At 33.7% G+C, this 21820-nt stretch overlaps 4 protein-coding genes across 4 annotated transcripts; 1 reads left to right on the top strand and 3 right to left on the bottom strand.

Moving 5' to 3' along the window:
* Positions 1-2: 2 nt before the first annotated feature.
* On the bottom strand, positions 3-6284 carry LOC106109678 (nucleoprotein TPR-like; the record flags this gene model as incomplete). The annotated part of the gene is made up of 3 exons (XM_013291264.1): positions 6061-6284; positions 220-5118; positions 3-52 (listed from the first exon to the last, which is right to left on the bottom strand). Coding segments are annotated over exons 1-3 (5166 nt in total), but the record flags the coding sequence as incomplete, so codon positions are not given.
* Positions 6285-6699: 415 nt separating this feature from the next.
* Positions 6700-11388, top strand: LOC106109790 (cAMP-dependent protein kinase type I regulatory subunit). Its single transcript, XM_013291402.1, has 7 exons — positions 6700-6892; positions 7663-7824; positions 7929-8129; positions 8508-8727; positions 9090-9212; positions 9647-9830; positions 10347-11388. The coding sequence occupies exons 1-7, from the start codon at positions 6731-6733 to the stop codon at positions 10429-10431; spliced, it is 1137 nt and encodes a 378-aa protein (XP_013146856.1). The 5' UTR covers positions 6700-6730; the 3' UTR covers positions 10432-11388.
* A 42-nt stretch (positions 11389-11430) lies between these two features.
* Positions 11431-15746, bottom strand: LOC106109789 (ATP-dependent DNA helicase Q4). The gene has a single exon (XM_013291401.1). It carries the CDS (start codon positions 15613-15615, stop codon positions 11782-11784), a length of 3834 nt encoding a protein of 1277 aa, XP_013146855.1. The 5' UTR covers positions 15616-15746; the 3' UTR covers positions 11431-11781.
* An 837-nt stretch (positions 15747-16583) lies between these two features.
* On the bottom strand, positions 16584-20865 carry LOC106109825 (xylosyltransferase oxt). The gene is made up of 4 exons (XM_013291448.1): positions 20050-20865; positions 19689-19831; positions 19205-19362; positions 16584-18438 (listed from the first exon to the last, which is right to left on the bottom strand). The coding sequence occupies exons 1-4, from the start codon at positions 20643-20645 to the stop codon at positions 16633-16635; spliced, it is 2703 nt and encodes a 900-aa protein (XP_013146902.1). The 5' UTR covers positions 20646-20865; the 3' UTR covers positions 16584-16632.
* Positions 20866-21820: the final 955 nt, after the last annotated feature.

Genomic DNA, 21820 nt, shown 5'->3' with positions numbered 1-21820 from the left:
AGCGGGGTCTCGCCGCCGCGCCGACTCGCCGTCACGCTCTGCTGCGCCACGCCTGCGCGCCACCACACACATTTTGACAATGAATCGTCCAAACTAATACTAGCAACGTTTTTGTACAATTTTATTATCTATAACATTTCTTTAGTAAAACAATGCAATTTCAGGATACACTAGTATTATTCAATTGTAATAAATATTGTATAATATATTGTAATTTACCTGCCATTGGTTTTATATTCGCCGTAGGAGGATCTGAGGTGACTTTCTCCGTTGTGGTTTGCTGTTTACCCGCGGAAGATTGATTCGCTAGTTGTCTTTGAAGCATGTTCACTTTTTGGAGGAGAGCTTCTACTTCTCGTGTTTTCTCTGTTTGTACGTCAGTTTTTTCCTTTTCCAGACGCGACAGTCGACCGTCGTATTGAGATTTTAGCAAAGCTATTCGAACCTCGAGCTCCTCTCGCGTGCTTTGCTCGATGGCACCAATTTTGCTGCGTAACTCCTCTACCTCTCGGTTTAAACTGTTTTTAGACTCAGTGAGCTGTACTATTTTGCTCTTTGCTTGTTTTAAAACTTGTTTTGCTTTCTCTTCTTTGTCCATATTGGCCGTGCGCAACGTTTCCAGTTCTTGCTTGAGTTTTTCGTTGCTCGCCTTTTCTCCTTGTACTTGGCCTTGAAGCTCACTCAATTGGTCTTCCATTTTCTTAGAAGTCTCGGCTAACGCTACGCCCGCGGCGGCCGCTTCTCCTTCACTTTTCTTTTTATCTTCGTCCACGGTTTTAACAAGTTCTTCATATTGTCCTTTATACTTCTTGGCAATTTTTCGTATTTGTATTTCTTTAGTTCTTATATCGGTTAATGAAGCATCTTTATCATTTAAGTCCTCTAACAGTTTTACATTGGTTTCCGAGAGATTATCGTGTGCTGCCTTTATTTTAGATAGTTCCTCTGTAAGACGAGCCATATCATCTTTAAGTGTCTGTACCTCCTCGTTTAGTTTCCTATTTTCCTCAACTAATTGGTTTTGTTGCCGCGACAATATAGTGTACTGTTCTTCCAATTTGGACTTTTCAACTTTTAAAGCCCCCAATTCCTCGTTGACTTTTTTAAAAGCTTCTTTTTCATTTGTCAACATTTTGGCAAGAGTTTCCCGTTCATTTTGTAGCCGTTTCCAATCTTCAGGGCTTGTTTTATTAGCACGCTCAACTAAAGCATTAACTCTTGTCCTCCACCTTGCACAGTCAGATTTAAGAGATGTGTTTTCAGATTGTAAAGTTTCGTTTTTGGAAGTTAAATCAGCTACACTTTCTTGCAATGGATATAATTGCTCCTCCAAAGCTTTGGTAGCTTTAGAAAGTTCCTCTACTCTAGACGCCAATGTGTCCCTTTCTTCTCTCAGCACTCTGTTACTATCGGTTATAGCATCGAGGGTCTCTACTTTCCTTAAGATATCGGATTGCCTATTAACTGTTACCAAACTAACTTCATACTTTTCTCTTTCGGCAGCAAGTGTTAATTTTGCTTCATCGAGTTGTTTTTCAGTTATTTCCAGCTGTGATCTTAGTCTCATAGTTTCTGCTTGTAAGATATCAAATTTAGCTAGGGCTATATCTTTTTCTTTTCTTAGGAACTTCACAATTCTGTACATCTGTTCAGATGACTTCACATCGTCTTCGTTAACCGACACACTCATATTTGAATCGTTGGCAGACTCATTAAGACTTTCGGAGTGTGAACGTGATGCATGGGCGACAGATAACTGTGTGCCCAAAGCCTGGATTTGATCATGTAAGACAGAATTTTGTTCACATATGTCTTTAAATCTCTGTACCAGTTCTTCATTTTCTTTTGTAATAGATTTTTGCCTCTCAAGCCACGAGGCCTTTTCTAATTCCAATTTTTCAAGGGTTTGATTCTTCAATGCCACTAATTCATTTAGTTCATTTTGGACCCTAGATAACTCTTCTTTGGTTTTACTGAGTGTTTGAATATCAGAAGAATGCAATATCATCTCATGTGTGTATTTGTCCTCAGCTTTTTGGACAGCCTCAGACAGTTTAGTGATTTCAGCTCGAGCACTTAACAAATCGGTTCGATGGGTCTCCAAATTTGATACAGCAGCTGCTAACTCTTGCTTACAATTAGCTAACTCAGTTTTCAGATTTGTATTGATACTGGCATACTCCCCATTGTTTTGGAGGGATAATTCAGCTTCTAATTCTGAACATCTTTCCTCTAACTGTTGTACTTTTTGAGAATATTCAGTTAGTTTCATTTCAGTAGCTGTTTTGTAACTCTCATATTCAATGCTAAGGGTTTTGATTCCTTTTTCCGCGCCTTCAGATATGTCACAGTATTGTTTTATATGCTCCTTTGCGTTATTTAATTGATCTGTGAGTGACTTAATTTCACCATCTTTATCAGACACTTTATTTTCCAATTCCTTTATTTTTTTCAGTGAATCTAATGTACTGTCTACATTAGGATCCAGAGCATCTTTGAGCTTCCTAACGAGGTCCTCATTTGCTTTATTCTTTTCATTTAAGTCATTCCTTAGAAGGGTAATTTCCTTTCTCATTACATCAGCTGCCTTTTTCTCCTCTTCCATCCTCTGTTTAGCAGTTTCTGTTTGTCGTTCAAGGTGAGCGGCTAGTTCCCTAAATCTATTTTGCTCTTCTTGAAGTCTCATACGTATTGCAGAACATTCTCTTGTAGCTTCATCCAATCGCGATTCTAATTTGGTGCGATTTTCTGTTTCTAAACGTTCTACACTAGCTTTAACAAGTTCCAAATTTTTGAGTAGGAGGGACTGTCCTTGCCTTTCACGATTTAGTATTTCTTTTTCAGTTTGTAGTCTATGTTCAGTGTCTTTTAATAATTTACATTCAAGTTTTAAGTTGTCCAACTGTATTTCAGCAGTGGCTAATTTGTTTTGAGAGTTTAGTGCCTCATCTCTTAGGTGCTGCAATGACACCTCATGCTTAGCAATAGTAGCATTATATGTTTTATTTTTTTCTTCCAGTGAGGTAATTTGCTTCTTGTAAGTTGCAATATTCGTCTGTAATATTTTAAGTCTCTCATTATTAAATTCTGCCGTAGACGCGTACTTGCTATTTGCAGCTGTTAATTTTGATATTTCTTGTCTCATATTGTCAATTTGTTCAAATAGCATCCTCTCATTTGTAACTTTCTCCTCCTTATAGGTTTTGAATTCTTCTTTCAGAAGCTCAAGTTGTTTTTCTGTTTCATTGTATTTAATTTCAAAGGCTGCTGATACATCTGACAGTAAAGGTTTAGAAGTTTTCTCTAATCTAGTCTGATCCATCTCAAAGGAATCTCCTTTCTCCAAATCTGAAGTGTCTAATTCTGAAGACAATTCATGACGCTTCCCTTTCATATGGTCGTGATACAACTTTTTAAACATATCACGTTGTCTAATAAGACCAGTAACCATTTTTGTTTGCCTATCTTGCGCCTCAGTAAGCTCTGATATGCGTGATTTTAAAGTGTCTATTTTATTCTGCATTTCCCCAGTTTCAAACTGTTCCTTATGCTTTTCCAGCTCCTCTTGTTTATCAGTTAATTCACGAATCATTCTCAGAAGTTTTTGATTATTGGATTGTAATTCTTGAATATCACTGAATGTTACAAGAGTTTTGGACATAATTCGTGAAGAATTATTGTCTGATGCATTTGATGTGTTACATTCAGTGTGAGAAACATCATGGTCACCATTTAATAAGCCACCTCGGCCATGTTCAATTTCTTTTAACAAAAAGCAAACCTGTCTACCCAAATCTGCTAACTCTCCTTTTAATTTGCCATTCTCTCTGTTGTAATGATTAGATAGCCTCGAGGCCTCATTGTAATCATCTCTTAGCCTGTTGCACTCTATTGTCAATAATTCGATTTGCTGTGTTAAAGCAGAATTGCAATCTAATGTCTCTTCATACTCAGCCCTTTGTTTTTGTAGCATTGGTGCCCTCTCTTCCAATTCTTGAACAATGTTATTGATTGTTGTTGTTAGTCTTCTAGTTTCTTCCTTTTCTCGACACAAATCATCAGTTACTTTAACTAATTGTGAATAAATCTGTGTTAAGGACATTCCAGATTTTAAAAGTTTGCTTGCAGTAGCCGCAGATGGCGCCAGATCGTTGAGCGCCATATCTAAATTCTGTGCGGCCGCTGCTTTAATCAGGTCATTAGCATGCTCCAATTCACTTTTTAGTGATGATATTACTTCATTTTTCTTTTCCATTAATTCTTCATGGTCTTTTTCAGCTTGTTTGTATTTGGTTTCTAAATCGCCATATTTCTCAGTGGCTTCATTTAAAAGCTTTTGTAGCTCACTTATGCCTTCACTAAGTTCTGTAGCCTTAGCTTCAGAATCATCATGCATTGTTTTTAATAAATCAGCAAGTTTAGTTTTAGCTTCAAGTTCTGTTTTGTAATTTTCAGTCATTTTCTTTTCTATTTCTCTTTGTTCCACTAATCTTTGAGTAAGATTTTCAGCGCGATCATTTAATTTCTTCTTCATTTCATTGAGTTGTTCAATGGTGTCATTAGCAGACTTAAGTTCTTCAGTTCTTTTGGATAATTCTGCTTCTAAACCGACTAAACGGCTTGTATTATTTAATCTGTGTGTTTGTAATTCTGAAGTTAAACTATTAACTTCTTCAGTGAGACTAGCTATTTGAGTGTTCAAAAGAACCCTTTCTTGTTCCATACGTTTTTCACGATATTGTAAAGCTAATTCTTTACTTTGGATATCATTATTTAATGTTAGTGCTTCACATTTTGAATCAATAGCAGCACGCAGTTGTTCAGAAAGGGAAGTTTCATTAGCGATTAACATCTCTATTTTGGCATTTCGCCGTTCCAGTATATGGGTCAGGTCATTTCGTTCATCAACTGCGGCATCTCTAGCATTTTTAAGAGAAATGATCTCATTTTCCAATTGAACAATTTTTTCATTTGCTGTATTCAGATCTGCAGTTAGAGTGCCTACTTGCTTTTCTAGTTCGGCAACTGTTTCATCAGCAATTTCTAATTTTTTGGCTGTTACTTCATATTTTGATTTAAATTCTAATATTGTTGCTTCTGCTGTTCTTATCTTATCATCTGAAAATATGTAACAGTAAAATATATAAAATGTACAATAACGAAGATATAATTGGGCTGTCTAGCTAACCTAACAGACCTGAGGTTCATTCATGTATTATGAATAAATGTTTAAATGAAACAGTTATCACTTATATGTAACCTATGTTAATATATATCTTAATATGTATTCTTTCTTCTTTATCAGTTTGAATTTATAACATTGCATGTTGAGATATGGTAAAAGTGGGTAGTGTAATGGGTAAAAAAATCATGGTATTTTGCACAATTACTCAATGAATTTATTAATTTTTATTTAACTAGTTTAACAATGGAGTAGTTCAAGATCACTAAAATATTCATAAAAGTGTAGTTGCTACATATATAAATGTTGAGTTTTATGGTAAAATCTTACAAAGGAATATATTTTACAAAAGCATTGCTGCTTCATGCATACATTTGCAATGTAAAAATTAATGTGAAAAGATTCTAACAACCTCAACTAAAGGACTGATATAATTCAATTGACATAGTGAGAAGTTGTTATGCTACCATAAAGCATACAAAAGAAAATGGAAAGATATAACCAAAAACACAAAACTCTGATTAGTAAAGACAGTTTTGAAAAACATACAATTGATATTGCCAGCTAATGTTGGTCAAAACAAGATTTATTGAGATTCATTTTAGGTGCAAGTTTTTCTTTTGGTAATACATTACAATATAGATTCACCGAAGATAAAACCAACAATATAGACAGGAATGGTTAGAAAACATTTCTTGCTTAGTTAATGCACGAAAATGTGATGAGAAAAAAATGTGTTCAGCAGTCTTCAGAACAATACATACCCACAAAATATATTATTAATGTTTATGATATAACTAAAAACTCTATAAAATTTATTATTAACAGTATGAACAAAAAAGAAAGCTTCGTTTATTACAAAAAGGCCGGTTCCTTACCAATTTGTGTTTTGCTGGTTTCTAGAAGAGCCTTGGAGGTCATATATTCCTCAAATTTTGTATCAATATATGAATTGATTTTATTTGCGACGCCATTTGGTAAATTGGCAATCTCGGTTTCTGATAAAACATTGTTTAAGTGATTTTTATCACCGGCTTCCACACTTTCGGCATCCATCTTTGTCGCAAAACTCAAACGCCACCCATAACTGACCATAACCAAACTACCAAACCCATAAAGAAATCAATCAGTACCTCCCTAAGACTAAAAAAACTGCCATAAACACTGATCTGGTTAAATGGATTACACTTTGCTGTTTAAAGAGAGCTTTTGCTTTGTTCCAACTTTAATGCGCCTGTTGACTTGAATAACAGTTTATTCTATCTTTGGATCCACACTAACATCACAAACTGTTTAGCACCTAAAGATGGCAAAAATAAATAGAAAAATACCAATCCATTTTCCTCAGAAATCAGTGTAAATATATATATATATATATATATATGCCAAATATCTACATCGTAGATTGAATCTTAACCTGTTGTCTATAAGGTTTACTTATTAGGATCGTTCAGTCCTGTCCTACAAACCTCTCGAGGCTGTTTATGGATGGCTGTAGACCATCGTTTAATTTTGACATCTCTTTGACATCTTGACATATTCGTAGAAATGGAATCAATGGAGGAACAACAATGTTTACATCAATGTGAAAGTTACATTCAAACCCACAATATTCAACTGCTATTAAAAGATTGTATTGTTCAACTTTGTTTAAACAAACCTGAAAATCCAGTCACCTTTTTGCGACAGTATTTCCAAAAATTGGAACGGGTAAGTTTCATAAAGGTTATAACTGTGTCAATAATGAAATTATTAACTATTAGAGATGAAGAAAAATACAACTATGATACTAAATCTTGTGATATATATTATAGCAATAAACATACCATGATATGTTCAATCTATAATAAATAAACAATAATTTGATATTCATAAATATAACATTGAGCTATATCTAAATTCTGTTTATATCTTTATTTGTTTTGTTTAATTCATTTAAAATTAATACGTTCCGAAATATGACTCATGGATTCAATAAATGTTGATTTCATTCTGAAATAATAAATAATAGAACTTTTGATTGTAAGGAAACTTGTAGCATATAAAGATAATGTTTCTTTATGAGCCATGCAGTATTTTCCAGCAATGTATTCGACTAGTTTAAGTATAACAATCTACACATCTTGATTATTACCTGCTGGTGTCTTATCTCAATTTTGGAATTTAGAAACTCATACAACTTATTTAGGTGTGGGTGAAATAATATTAAATTAAGGTCAATGAACTAAAAAGTTACCAAAATACAGTTTATTTTGAATAAAAATAGTGACGAGCAGTGTTAAGTATATTTATTTATATGTTTTTCTTTCTTTAATTGTGTTAAATAAGTTGTTGTTGTTATTTCTGACTGTAACTTTCCACAATGGCTTTACATAATATCCAAAGTCAGGTTGTGGTTGAGAAACTCTATTAAATAAAATTGGCCCAGTAGTTAATATTAGTATAGATAAAACATTCTTAGAGCTGTTTTTACTTTGTAGGAGCAAGTGAAGGCGGCTGCAGCGGCCGCCGCAACGTCGGAGGGCGAAGGCGATGGCGAACTATCCCCACTGCCGTTGCCCGCCGGACAGCCACCGCGCCGCCGCGGTGGCATCAGCGCTGAACCAGTCACAGAGGAAGATGCAACCAGTTATGTCAAAAAGGTATATTAGTTTCGTAATGGACAATTGCATTAATCAGATCACAAGTAGTACATAAATGTTACATTTCAGAAATGCTTCATCCAATATACAATGTGTTATTTCAGGTGGTGCCAAAAGACTACAAAACGATGGGCGCCCTGTCGCGTGCGATTGCATCCAACGTACTGTTTACTCACCTCGACGAGTCGGAGCGGGCCGACATGTTCGACGCCATGTTTCCGGTGCAGTGCCTGCAGGGTGAAACTGTTATCCGCCAGGGTGATGAGGGCGATAATTTCTATATAATCGACTCTGGCGAAGTGGAGGTATCCTTATCTGTTATTTAAAGTACTTGAAATTATATTGTCAAATCATACCTGTATAAACAAAACAACCTTATAATATTATGAAGCAAATGATCTACAATTACAGTCACTGAAGAATTATTGATGAAATAATTTTGCATGCCGAGCCAATGTGAGAGTAATACGCCAGGGCGACTGCCCAAGGCCCAGGATCGAAAAGGGCGACACAGTCTCACATAACCTTGGTTTCATCTCCCTCTCCAAAAAGTGTTATAATAAGGGGTGTTGTAGAAATTTCGCCCAGGATGCTAGTAGTACTGTAAACAGTTACTTACAGAAAATGAATATAACAATATAGCATGTTATTTTGTAATGGGGTATAAGTAGTAAGTACTGCAGGTGCTAGTGAACGGGGAGCTGGTGACGACGATCGGCGAGGGCGGCAGCTTCGGCGAGCTGGCGCTGATCTACGGCACGCCGCGCGCCGCCACCGTGCGCGCGCGCTCGCGCCTCAAGCTGTGGGGGCTCGACCGCGACTCCTACCGCCGCATCCTCATGGGCTCCACCATACGCAAGCGGCGCATGTACGACGAGTTCCTCTCCAGAGTCTCCATACTAGGTATCATTCGCCGTTACATTATTTATTTTATTACGTTCACCAAACACCTTAAAACTAAATACATAATTACAAATGAAAATAATGAACTAAAGAACCTAGGTTTTAAACTGAAGTAGATGTACACAACCTGACTATATAAGGCAACTATGGAAAAGCGATAAAGTGCAAGTATAATATACTTAACATTTAGTTTTTGTTTTCAGACTTAAATCTTTAAGGCTAATCAAATAGGAAAGAAGAGGTAAAATGTAGGGATAAACGTGTTTATTGCAATATTTTATGTCATTATTATCAAAGATTTGAGACTTCTCGAGCGACGTCATTGTTTACGAAAAATATATGATTTACATTATAATTTTCAGAGAGCTTGGAGAAATGGGAACGTTTGACGGTGGCAGACGCACTAGAGCCGGTTTCATTCAACGACGGCGAGACTATAGTGCGGCAGGGCGAGCCCGGGAACGACTTCTACATCATAGTCGAAGGTCTGTTATACATCTATACTGTACTTTATTATTTTTAATATAATAAATCGTAAACACACACTACTTCGTGGCATAGGATGTCAGCGATCGCAGAATATTTTTGAATAATTTTCTCTTTAATAAAACACTCTACACTTATTATACGCTTTAGGCAATATATTTTCACGCTATTAAAGTTAGGGGTAAATAAATTGGGCAAAAATCTTCATGTGAGAAAGGGACCATAAACTACAAGCTGCCAACATCAAGGAAGTAAGATTGCCATGGTACAGATCACCGTACAACAATTATGTTATCCAATGTCAAAGGCTTTTGTTGTCATTTGCGAATTAGACAAATGTAAATAATAAAATAAAGTTTTTATAATATCATGCGGATGTAAACCACGGGAACAAGTAGTGTAAGCTATGAAGGTTTGTGTGTGTGGTGCGCAGGCACCGCGGTGGTGCTGCAGCAGCGGGGGCAGGGTGGAGGCGAGGGCGCGGGGGAGGCGGTGGAGGTGGGGCGGCTGGGCCCCTCCGACTACTTCGGCGAGATCGCGCTGCTGCTGGACCGGCCGCGCGCCGCCACCGTGCGCGCCGCCGGCACCCTCAAGTGCGTCAAACTGGACCGCGCCAGGTAACCTAACCTAACCTATGCACCTCTCAACTTATCTTATTAATATTATAAGTGCGAAAGTTTAGATGAATGGATGGATGTTTGTTAGAATTTGTAGCCTAAACGGCTGAACGGATTTTGATGAAATTTGGTATAGTTGTGTTCTTCCGGACTACCAGAAAAACTCACTTTTGTTTTTCTGCAATTTCACGCGAACGGAGTCGCGGGCGAAAGCTAGTACTACATAAACAAACATTACTTTTATTTCGATAACGATAACTAATTTTCACTTTAAGTAAAGGAATAGCCATACACTAAGAATTTGAGTAAGAATAATGTAACTTTAGATTACACAGAATCGTTTTGATGTTGTTAGGATTATTGCTTGCGATATATTTCTTTTAAAGTTTAATTTTAAATGATTGAATTAATTTTAGATGAGTCACCCCTAACTGAGAGTAGGCTCTGAGCTGCTTAGTGGATTGGGGACGAGCAGTGAGCTGATTATTGTTTTAATGTTACTTGTTAATGTTTCAGATTCGAAAGGGTATTGGGTCTGTGCGCGGATATTTTGAAGCGCAACATCGCCCAGTACAACAGTTTTGTGTCACTATCTGTATAATATCCGGAGTTTTCATTTATCACTAAATTAATTGCAATAAGCTGACAAAACGCTCAAATTTATCGCAGTTTAAATGTTAAGGAAGTTTTATCCAGAGTCGATAATACACTTTTGTTTATGAAAACTTCATTAGGTGACTTAATATTTATTTTATTCCTAATTTTATTTGAGGCATAATTAACTTTTAGTTGTTGTTAATATTATTTATTTACTAACTTTCATTTATTTTAAGTGTGTCTGTTTTCTATGTAACCTAAATTTTAAATAAATATTGTAAATGTTAACGACTAAACAAGCAGTGCTTAAATATTCTATTTGTTTTCATATTTTAAGTCAAAAAATGTAGATAAAATGAAACCTGTAAAAATAACATGTATCAAATATTATTATTTTGAAAGAAAAAAAAATGTACGTAAATCTAAACAGTAATCAATGTTGATTATTTAAAATAACATATACGTAAAGTCATGGACAAAGTGTTATCTTCCACCAACAAAGTGCCTACAACTTATATATCTAACCTAGATATTGTATTTCCTATATTTCTGTTTACTCTCTTGCCAATAGAACGTGGTTATTAATAAAACAATTATATTGAAAAAAATAGTCACTAAAACTATCCGATAAACTATTCCGTCCACCTTAAAACAAATTGTTGGGTAATAAATGAATAATAAAACCATAACTTCAAAAATAATACATAAAGTACTAAAAACCATGATATTCCAAATAATTCAAAGTTTTATAAACACCTATGTGATTTTAAGTTTTTAGTCATTTAGAATGATTAGTATTTTTTTTTTATGTGAAATCTGATCACATACAAGAATTGAATAAGACAAAGGTATATTTCTTATTACTTGAATGTATAAACATTTGGGTCTAAATTAAACCATATGTCTACGACATCTCAATGCAATATACTGCATTTTGTAAAATACTTCTAATAATTCATTTTGTCTACATTTTCCATTTCTTTGTTTTGTAAATAAATGAATGTTAACCTTTTAAACAATTTTATTTTCAAATATCCTGCCTTCGCTCGTCAATACATTGGTTAGTGGTTAGAGCAGTATCTTTCACCACTCACTATTATCTGCAGTAACACTGTTTTTGTAATGTAAGAAAACAATGAATTCCAGTTAATAAAAAAATAAATATATATTACACAAAGCAAAATTTGAATTTCTGGTTTGTGGAATTTAATACTGACATACCTTTTTCCACTTCTACCAGACTACAAAAAGTTTTATTTTTAGACAAATTTAACAACATTTAAAAAAAATCGATTTTTGTCAATTGAATCGTTTTTACACAACAGGTCATTAACAGATTTAATCTTTTCTTAACCTATTTCATTTGAATAATTTGCTGGGTCGCTAATTTAGTTAAAACATGAAAATCTTCATGTATATGAGATCTCCAAAACTTACATCTACCCCATACTAAAGCTGGAAAATTAGGAGATGATATACCTTGAAATATTCTAGCTATACTTCTTCCTGTAAACTTGCAATCTTTATAGATGGCTATTAACGCGCGTATGTCGCTAACAGCGCTATCAACATCTATTGGCCGTTTGGGCAATTCAATGTTGGTTGGAAGATCATTTTCCCTTTGAAAATAATGTCTGATGGTTGATTTTAATTCTTTAGATTTCTCTTCTAAAGTTTCTTCAGAGAAATTACTATTTTCTACAGAGTAATTACAGATATGGCGAAACGCTTTATCAATTTCTTCAAGCTGATATAAACTTGTTTCTTCTTGATTTTGGACAGATTTGTGCAAGTCATCTAAAATATTATCTAGCTCTGCCGCCGATAGATCACCTTGAGCTCTTATTCTGAAACCTAAAGTATTGAATTCAACTTTAAGTTCAGATCTTTTTGATAGGCCATCTGTAGTTTTCCATTCCAGATTTTTTAATTGATATTTAGTCATACCACTTTCCCAGCCAATAGCAGCTGCAGCTTCTATAACATTAAACTCTATTACACTACTCTTTGTAATATTTGGATCCTTTTTACTTTCAATGAGATAACCCATTGCAAGAGGAGGGCAAGTTTTAGCTGCTTCTAATATTTTTAGTGGACCACCATATGACATTATTTTACATATAGTGTATGCATTATTCAATACTTTTATATAATGTTTTGGGTGCAACTCAACATAACACAATAATGTTGCAATGTTCTCTGTAGGCATATCTAACTCTTCAACTGTGCTATCAATTGGTATTCCAACTTCATGGCCTTTGCATCTTGAGTTTGGCTCTTTAGGACATTGACATGAAACAAATACTTTTTGGAGCAATCGTCTTATTACAGGTCTATCAACTGAATTGGCATAAATATGTTTTAATAATTCATTTTTGTCATTGCTACTATTGTTAATAAATACATGACAAAAAGCTGGCAACCCATCTCGACCAGCCCTTCCAACTTCTTGTACATAAGATTCAAAACTTGCTGGCATGTTGTAATGAATAATACATCTTATGTTTGGTTTATTTATACCCATACCAAAAGCCACAGTTGCAACTATAATTTTTAAAGTCCCATCCATGAAATGCTTTTGAATTTTTTTCCGCTGCGCAGCTGTCATGCCAGCATGATATGCTTCAGCAATGTATGACATCCTTTTTCTTTTTTTATTAGCCTTTTCCATGTTAATTTTTCCAGGCTGAGATAAGCATGAGCGCAAAACTGCTGCAACTCTCTCACATTCATTTCTTCTTATGCAATATACAATTATAGAATTGAAATCTATTATTTTGTCAGAATTAAGAAATGTTACAAGTGCTCTGTCCTTATCTTTTTCAAAAGACGTAGATAAGTGAAGATTATCTGGAAGAGAAGGATTTTCTACAACACCATTCATACCATCAGGGACATGAATGTGATCTATAACACTTTTAATAGTAGACCGACTGGCAGTCGCTGTTAAGCCAAGAATACATTTAACATTCAGCTTTTCTCTTAAAATGCGACAAATCATAAGATAACTTGGTCTAAAATTGTGGCTCCATTGTGAAACGCAATGTGCTTCATCGATACAAGCAAATGCTATTTTTGGTAGTGATTTAAAAAGACCCGCAAATCCATTAGAAGAATCTCCAGATATCAATGCTTCTGGTGATATGAGAAGAATATTAATTTCACCCTGTTTTAATAATTCCATGATTTTACGCCTTTGTGTTGGTGGTTGGTTCATATGCAAGCATCCTGCTTTAAGGAAATCAGGCATACTTAACACTTGGTCTTCCATTAATGACACAAGTGGTGATATCACCAAAGTTATGCACTTGTAATGTTGACTATAAATATAAGCAGGTAGCTGATAACACAAAGATTTTCCACTCCCTGTTGATAAAATTAATAAAGTTGACTTGCCACATAAAATCCGCATAATTGCATGTTCCTGTCCTGGACGAAATGATTGATGTCCAAACATCTGCAGAGAGTTATACAATTCCTCAGTAGCCGTAGATTCTTCAGTAAATATAGGGTGAATACTATTATTGGATTTTGATATTGGGGTCTCTTCCAGTAATTTTAAAAAATCATCAGGTATTTGACTAGATGAATATACACAAGTGCTGAGTTCTTCTTCTATTGACTCTTCAGTCTTACTCTCTTTTTGAACAATTTTCTTCATGTCTTCTAAAGTGGGTATTACATCATCAGAATTATTTTCCAAAGGCAAAAGTGAGTTTTCTTTGTGTGCTCTGCAATATCTAGCCATGTGGCCTGTATTTCCACATTTGAAGCATGATACTTTTCCAGATTCTGGGAATTCCATTCCAGAATGCAATGCTTTTTTATCTTTCCATTGTTTTTTCTTGTATTTTGAAAAGTTAAAATTTTTACGTCCCCTAACAAAAACTTTTTTTTCTATATTTATCTTTACAAAATTATCATTAATGGTTCCACTCAGAATTTTTGATTCTAATTTATCAAAGTCTTGCTCTGCAATATTTTTATTTGTAGATGCTTGTGAAGTTTTTATTGCATCTAGAAGGTCAATTACTTTAGTTGTTAAAGGCATAACTTGTTGTTCCATACCAAATGGCAAATACTCTCTTATATCAGGAGGGCTTTCGTTATTACAGTGAGCATCTTGTGATAATGTTTTCTTAAGATTTTTATTTCTTTGTCTCCTTACATTCTTCTCTATATTTGTATCAATTTCAGTAGTATTAATCTCAGTGTGTTCTTTGTGTCTGTCACTTACTTGATCTTCAATGCTACCATTGTCTGTTTTTCTCTTTTTAAGAGCTGGCTTAAGTTTTTTAATTACCACATCTTCTTCTTCAGATTCACTATTCTCTATAAAATCACAAGCTTTATCTGTGGCACTAGACAATGATATGTTGCTTAAACCAAATTTTTCTACCACAGATTTTTCTTTAGGAACACTGTTTTCTACAATACTAAATTCTTTGTTTAAGCCACTGGCTCTTTCCAGCCATTCTGTATTAATTTGCCGTACTGAATTAGTTTTTAAATTGTCAATGGAAATCTTGCCTGTAAAATATATATTATCTTGATGTTTATTACTGTCTGTTTTAGCCTCGATAATTGAATTGTTTTGTAAAATATCACAGGAGTCAGAATGTTTTAATTCATCACTATCTAATATTTTGCTATCAGTTATGTCACTTATAAAATTTTCTTTATTGTTTCTAGACATTTCATTATCATCAAGAGACTGTGATTGAGATTTGGCTAATGACAACTTTCTAGGATTTCTTATTGAAAACCTTCTATTCTGAAATAATTTCTTGGACAGATTTTCGATAAATGGGCTTTGGGATGTTGCAGCTTTTTGCGATTTCGAAAGTGACAACAACTTCTCCAGTTGCTGACCGCTCGGTAGAGCTGGTAATAGTGGTTCTTGATCAACAGGTCTAACTTCTGTCACAAATTCGACGTCTGGTTTAATTTCAGGAGATCCAAATTCGTCTGCTTCAACTTCACAAATAGATAATGAGTTTTCAAGTGCCTCGCTTTTGAGGTGAAAGTACTTTTTATATGCGTATTTAATATTAGAAGGTGCTTCCTTGATATCAAATTTGGAGGGAGTTCGTGCATACTTAAGTTTAAAGTCTTTTTCCCATTTTTTAACTATTAACTTACATTTTAGGTATGCTTTATCCGTGTTTATACTTTCGACGTTATCCATTGGAATCAGAAAAAGTCTTTAAATATTGTTGTTTGAAAATGTAAGAATCAATTTTATAGTGGCGGTAAAGATCGTGTTTGACATTGACATTTTTGACGTTTTATATTTTCCTTCTTGGGCTCTTGGAGTTTTAAGAGACAAGACCTGTCATATGTGCGGATTTCTCTCTTATCTATTAAATAAATACAAAGAGTAAGACCTAAACTATATAGCTTGTGTCGTTTTGGCTAAATTCTTAAGTTAAAAAAGACGTTTGAATTTTACGCATTAATAAATAATGTCATCCTATGTCACCTTCCCAAAATAGGACAGAACTTATTTTCTATAGTTTGAAGATAAATATAAAAAAAAGCTTTCTTTATTACGGAAAAATATTGGAACTCATTTCTTTGCGCGTTTCAATCGCCTTTATATAACATTACTTTTGAATTGAAGTACGAAGAAACAAAGTCCCGTGCTTAGTCCATTTCACTATAATCAAAGTCTCGATAACTCATTAAAAAAATCGATGTTACTATTATCGCCGGCTCCAAACTTAAATGAACTTTGAAATAAAATGAAAAGTACGGAAACGTTTCAATGTTAGGTTAGGTTCAACCAATATCAATAGTGTCGAACTGTTTTCACGATTTCCTATCGTTCTCTCGTAGGCATTACAATTACTAATGAGGATTAAAATTAAAAGATAAAAATATACTATTGAAATAACAATTTAATATGTACATATACTTACAACATTTGTAAATTACTTGTAATACTTTTTTCACAAGTTCTAATTTAAAAAAAAATGAAACTTTTTTCGGCATACAACATATTTGCTTAATTCTATAAACTACTCTTAATTCTAAAAGACTAGTCTGAATTATTGTTCATTGCTGCTGTAGTAGACTTATTAAAATAAAGTATTGTAATAGAAAAATAAACAAATAATTTCTGATATTTTACCAAGGATAATAAAAATAATTAAATAATCAGTCAAATATTAACCATATATAATGTTTAACCAATGATATGTTGTCATATTCTTTCTAAGCGACCACTCCTCACGTTTAATTTACCAATGGTCCCTTTAGGGTCTGCTGATAAAGAACTCCAGTCACTTGAAATACAATCCCGAAATTTATGTTTCCCACATATTTGTTTAATTTTAATATTGTCACTACTTATACACGATCCTAATATATCATAAAATACAACATTCAAACTATCAATCCACTCTCTTAGATCATGTCCAATTCTTTTGACATTTGAAAATGCAAGTTCTTGAAGTAATAAACTATCCTTTGCACTTGGAAATAAATCAATGTCTTTTATATGGGAATAATTCTTATATGAATTCATTGATCCACTATGAATTAAACTTGTTTCTTGATGTGACATTTCTTTACCTGAGAAATATTCTAATGGAGTTACAAGGAATTTTGTGACAGCTATCAGAACATAGTTTTGTTCTAGTAAAGCCACTTTCCACACACCTGGCAAAAGCGGACTCTTCACATTCCATTTGATGAAATTTGTTAAATTGTTTTCTTCTCTATAAATTGTATTTACATCGGCTATAACACCTGCCGGATCCAGCAATACAACAGTTAAGTTCTCGTTAAGTTTTTCAGTCTGGGAGAATTGATATATCAAAACTGGTTCAGACAGGGGCCCTAAAATACTACCGAAATTTCTAAAAGTCATTTCTTTTTGATCATAATCTGAACTAACTTTAAATATTTTAACAATATCACTATATTGACTTTTAGAATTGATTTCTAAATAATATTTTGGTTTATACCAGGTTTCAACAAATACTTCATGTTCATTCTGAATTAAAGCTTTGTATAAAATTAAGTTACCTTTGTAAACATCTGCATATTTATACAAATTTATTTCATGAACTTCACCAAGTTCTATAGAACATTCTTCTTGTAATAAGATCTTGGCATTTTGGCGTAGAATGCTTCCCGCGTGAGACAATAGAGTATCGTCAGTACCAGCGGGCAAGTCCTTAATGTCATAAATATTTTGCCAATATCCTTCTAGATTGTGGATGCGGTAATGGTCTGTAAATCCTATTAATTGTTCAACTCTTGTTATAACTTCTTGGTTTATAACAGGCTCAAATTTACGAGCAAAAAATAATTGTCGATTGAGTGTATTTTGTATTCTTGGCCAATCTTCAGTCCTGAAATCATTCGGCGAACACCCACACCAATCCACGACATGTTTGTATTGACATTTACAACCTAATTTTCTTTTCCAGTTTGTAACATGAAGATTATTGTCCACATATGTGTTGCAAAATTCTGAATTCCTTAAGACAGTGTGAAAAAACGATTCTGCGGGTAATAGGGTGTGTTGAAAAATAATGTCTAAACCATTCAATAATTCATCTTGTTTCCCAACTACATATGAAACAAATTCAGGTGAAAGAGCTATCCAATCACTGCCACCGTCTACAATGATTCCTTGTGGCAATTTCCTTTCGCCAACGCGCCACATGTGAGTTTCACATTCAATAAAAGTTTTATCCAAGCCTTGCTTTTTAATAAATCTTTGTACTTCACGACCATGTGATTTAACAAAATTTAATCCTTTATTAACTGACAGAAATGTTTCCAATTCTTCCAGAGATTTAATAGGGAAATCACTTTCACTCAAATTAATAACATAATCCCACTGCCAACCTAATGACATGAAATCCTTCATTGAAGAAAGTAGCATCTTCAACAAAGACGCTCCCCCCCAAATAGTGGCGTAACGATTTGGCGCCAACCTTACATTTGGAAATTCTTTCTCTAGTGTAGATAATTTGCGATGCATGTAATCTTGTCTCTGAAACAAAAAAATAAAAGAAAAACGTAGTACGTAAAGTCGAAAGAAGGCAGACATTATTATGTTTTACTAGCTTTTTACCAAGACTTCATCGACACAAAATTAAAAAAAAACAGCTTAGCAAGTAAGAACATGTGTTCCACCAGACTATGATCTACAATAGAGTTTAAGGCATTTTGGAGATACATAGTGATTATCATACAAAATTTTCGCATTTCATTTGTATGAAAAATATGATATAAACGCATTAGTGTATACTCCATTAAATTATGTCCACTACAAGTTTAAACTATTGGACCGATATTGACGCTTATGCTTTCCTTGACAAGCAAAATATATTTTTAAATTCAAATGGTTTACACAAAATACTGAATATAAACAGGTACAATTTTCACATCAGAAAATCATATCAAAAGATAATAAAAATAAGTTAATACTCTAATACAACAAAGATTACCTAACATATTAATGAGACCATAAGATAAAGAAGTCTTTTAAATTCATAAGGGGACTTTTCATCAAAACAATGTTCTAGTTATCACACAAAACTAGAACAACCTGTTTTATGCTTATGTTATGATAAGAGTATTTGCATTTATTTAATTGTGCAAGTTTTTAACTTAACTGAAATGACTAGAAATAACTTTGTACTATATTCACAAAATTAAAGCGTGCTTAAAACTTAATATTACCATATTACAAAATTGTATTGTGAAATAAGGTTATAAACTCTGGATATTTCCACTAAAGTATTGACTTTACTTACTTTATCCACATGTATATAAAAATAATGATGACTTCTATAGAGTACATTTATCAGTCTGTGAACTTGTCTTAATGCGCGTCCATTTAACGTCAAAAGGAATACAATACGAACTGAATCCTTTTCATTACTTGATAGTTTTGGAGTAACAGGTACAAATTCTGAAATAAAATTGCCAGAAAAGATTATTTACAAATGAATGAAAGCTTTAATACCAAAGAGGGTTTCTTTAAACTGAATTAATTAACATATGACAATTTAGCCTTATGGGAGGAGTTTTGTATAAAATTCTTGCTTTACTAGTAATACAGACAGTAGCTATTACTGTTTATTTTCTCTCCCTTCTAGTGTTTCTAAATTAATTATAGATTTATATCCATTAGAATAATCTATATTCATCAGTAGATATTAAGGCACTGATGGTAATGTTTATGGACAAATAATTACTGTCGCAAGCTTTGTGGAAGGAATTTAAAATGTATCATACTTGTTAATCCAGTTTCATATATATTCATTGTAAAATATCCGCCACAAATCTTGGTAGAATTTCCAGGACACTTCATATCACATGATGCTTCAGTTGTTTTGGCAGATTCGGGAGGAGGAACATCACCACAAAAACATTCTGAACTGAAAAATAAGTAAATGATTAAAATCATAAGTTTATGTCATCCCTACTATACTTGTATCTATATTATATGGAAGAGCAGCACACACTGGTCCGACCCTCCATAAGGGATAAGGCCAAGTGAATGATGATTATACTTCTATCTATCTATTTTTGCAGAAATAAAGAAAAAATGTTCAAGAAACAAATTTAAGAACAATTAAAAATGAAAATGACTCACGCATATTGTACACCAGCATAAGGGAACCCAGCTTGAATGCATATATCTAAACAAAATTCAGGTGTATTTGTTGTAGCATAACTTCCATAGAAACTCGACAATATTCTTAATTTCTTTTCATCTAAATAACATCCATAGTATTTTCCATAACTCATTCCCTTTGAGGGACATTTGTTGGGCAATTTTATTGAATAAAAATTTCCATTTTGTATTAGACAAGTCTTATTAACAATTTCTTGTTTACAACTTTGAGTTTTAGCTCGATGTATAGCAGAAACAGCTTCCCTGCTTTTGATGTCACATAGAGGCTTAAAATCTAATTCTTCAATTCGCAAATGCACAGCAGACTTAATTTGAGACAAAGTTTTAGAAGATAAATCTTCATCATCAGAATATGCATTATTTATTTTCCTAGCCGATACATCGCCAAATTCATGGCGCTCTAATGAAGTATGGCCAAACTTTTTTAATAAATTGTCGTTAACTGTTGGAAACAGGGTGATTGAAATTAAAATTTGAATGAAAAATGTAGTTAAAACCGTAGCTCCTAACCACTTAGCATACTTATAAAAAAACTTTCGAACGTTAAAGGCCATTTCCGACTTTTCTTAATACCGATTTAACAACTATTTCGATAGTACGGAACGTATACATTATTTTGTATCAATAAGTAAACTAGAGCCCTGAGATAAGAACAAAAAACATACAAAACACACACATTTGGAATAGTGATGCGATATACTACAAGCCAAAACGTTTTTATAAAAATTAACAAAATAGATAACAAGACAAATGTGACAGTTTGGTGACTGCGACATTGACATTTGAAACATGATACATGAATCAGATGATTTCATTTCCATAACAATATGTTAAGTTGTTTAATATGTATCTAAAATTCGAAATATAGCCAATTGTTATCTTCCTTTTAGTGGATAGGGATATATGGTTAGCTTTGATCATTTCTGTGCGTTCTCACACTATGATTTGTTTAAACGAAGTTTGAAAAATTTCCCATTTTTAGATTTTTAATTCGTGCTTGATTTTATAGTGATAGCACGTTGGCTGAATGGTCTTGGTCTTGGGTCTTACCAGGACATTTCAACTTAAAAAAAAAGGAAAGCAAGCTTGACTTGATGGGACACAGTTGCCTTTCACTCGAGTGACTCGAGTAATTTTTTATTACTCGGACTCGAGTTATGAGTTTATGACAACTGGAGTGACGAGTGTCTCGAGTTGACGCAAACTACGAGCGACTCGTAACCACTCGAGTGGTTTATACCTAGCCAAGAAATATATTCTTAAAGCAATTTCAGTTAAAGGTACCTTTTTAAAAATACATTATTTCTGTTCTTTTGTTGAGTTTGTTTAAGCTTTTTTTTAATGTAATATAAGGCGGCAAATGAGCAAGCGGCCACCTGAATCCACCGAAATGGAAAGCGACCGCTGCCCATAAACATCCGCAATTCACACCTGTTTTCTGTGTGGTAATGGTATTAAATCGGGAAAGCCGGCCCATTCGTGCGAAGAAGATGAAGCGGGCTTTACCACTGTTATGCTTTCTTTAAATTAGCTTTTTTCGTTAACTTCGTTTAAAACAATATTAAAGCAACTTTATTATTATCTAAATTTAACTGATACAATTTAAGTGATATGAGATATGTGATATGAGAGGTTTCTTGATTATGTAGACAGGTTTAGTTAAAAGAAAAATTCTATTTTTATACAGTTTGCTTAAATTTTTTTATTAGCCATTACATTAATGCGAAAA

Source organism: Papilio polytes, unplaced genomic scaffold, assembly GCF_000836215.1.
Source record: "Papilio polytes unplaced genomic scaffold, Ppol_1.0 DF821067.1, whole genome shotgun sequence".
Classification (NCBI taxonomy): domain Eukaryota; kingdom Metazoa; phylum Arthropoda; class Insecta; order Lepidoptera; family Papilionidae; genus Papilio; species Papilio polytes.
Note: the sequence above shows the minus strand (reverse complement) of the source record. Positions and strands in the feature narration are given on the sequence as shown.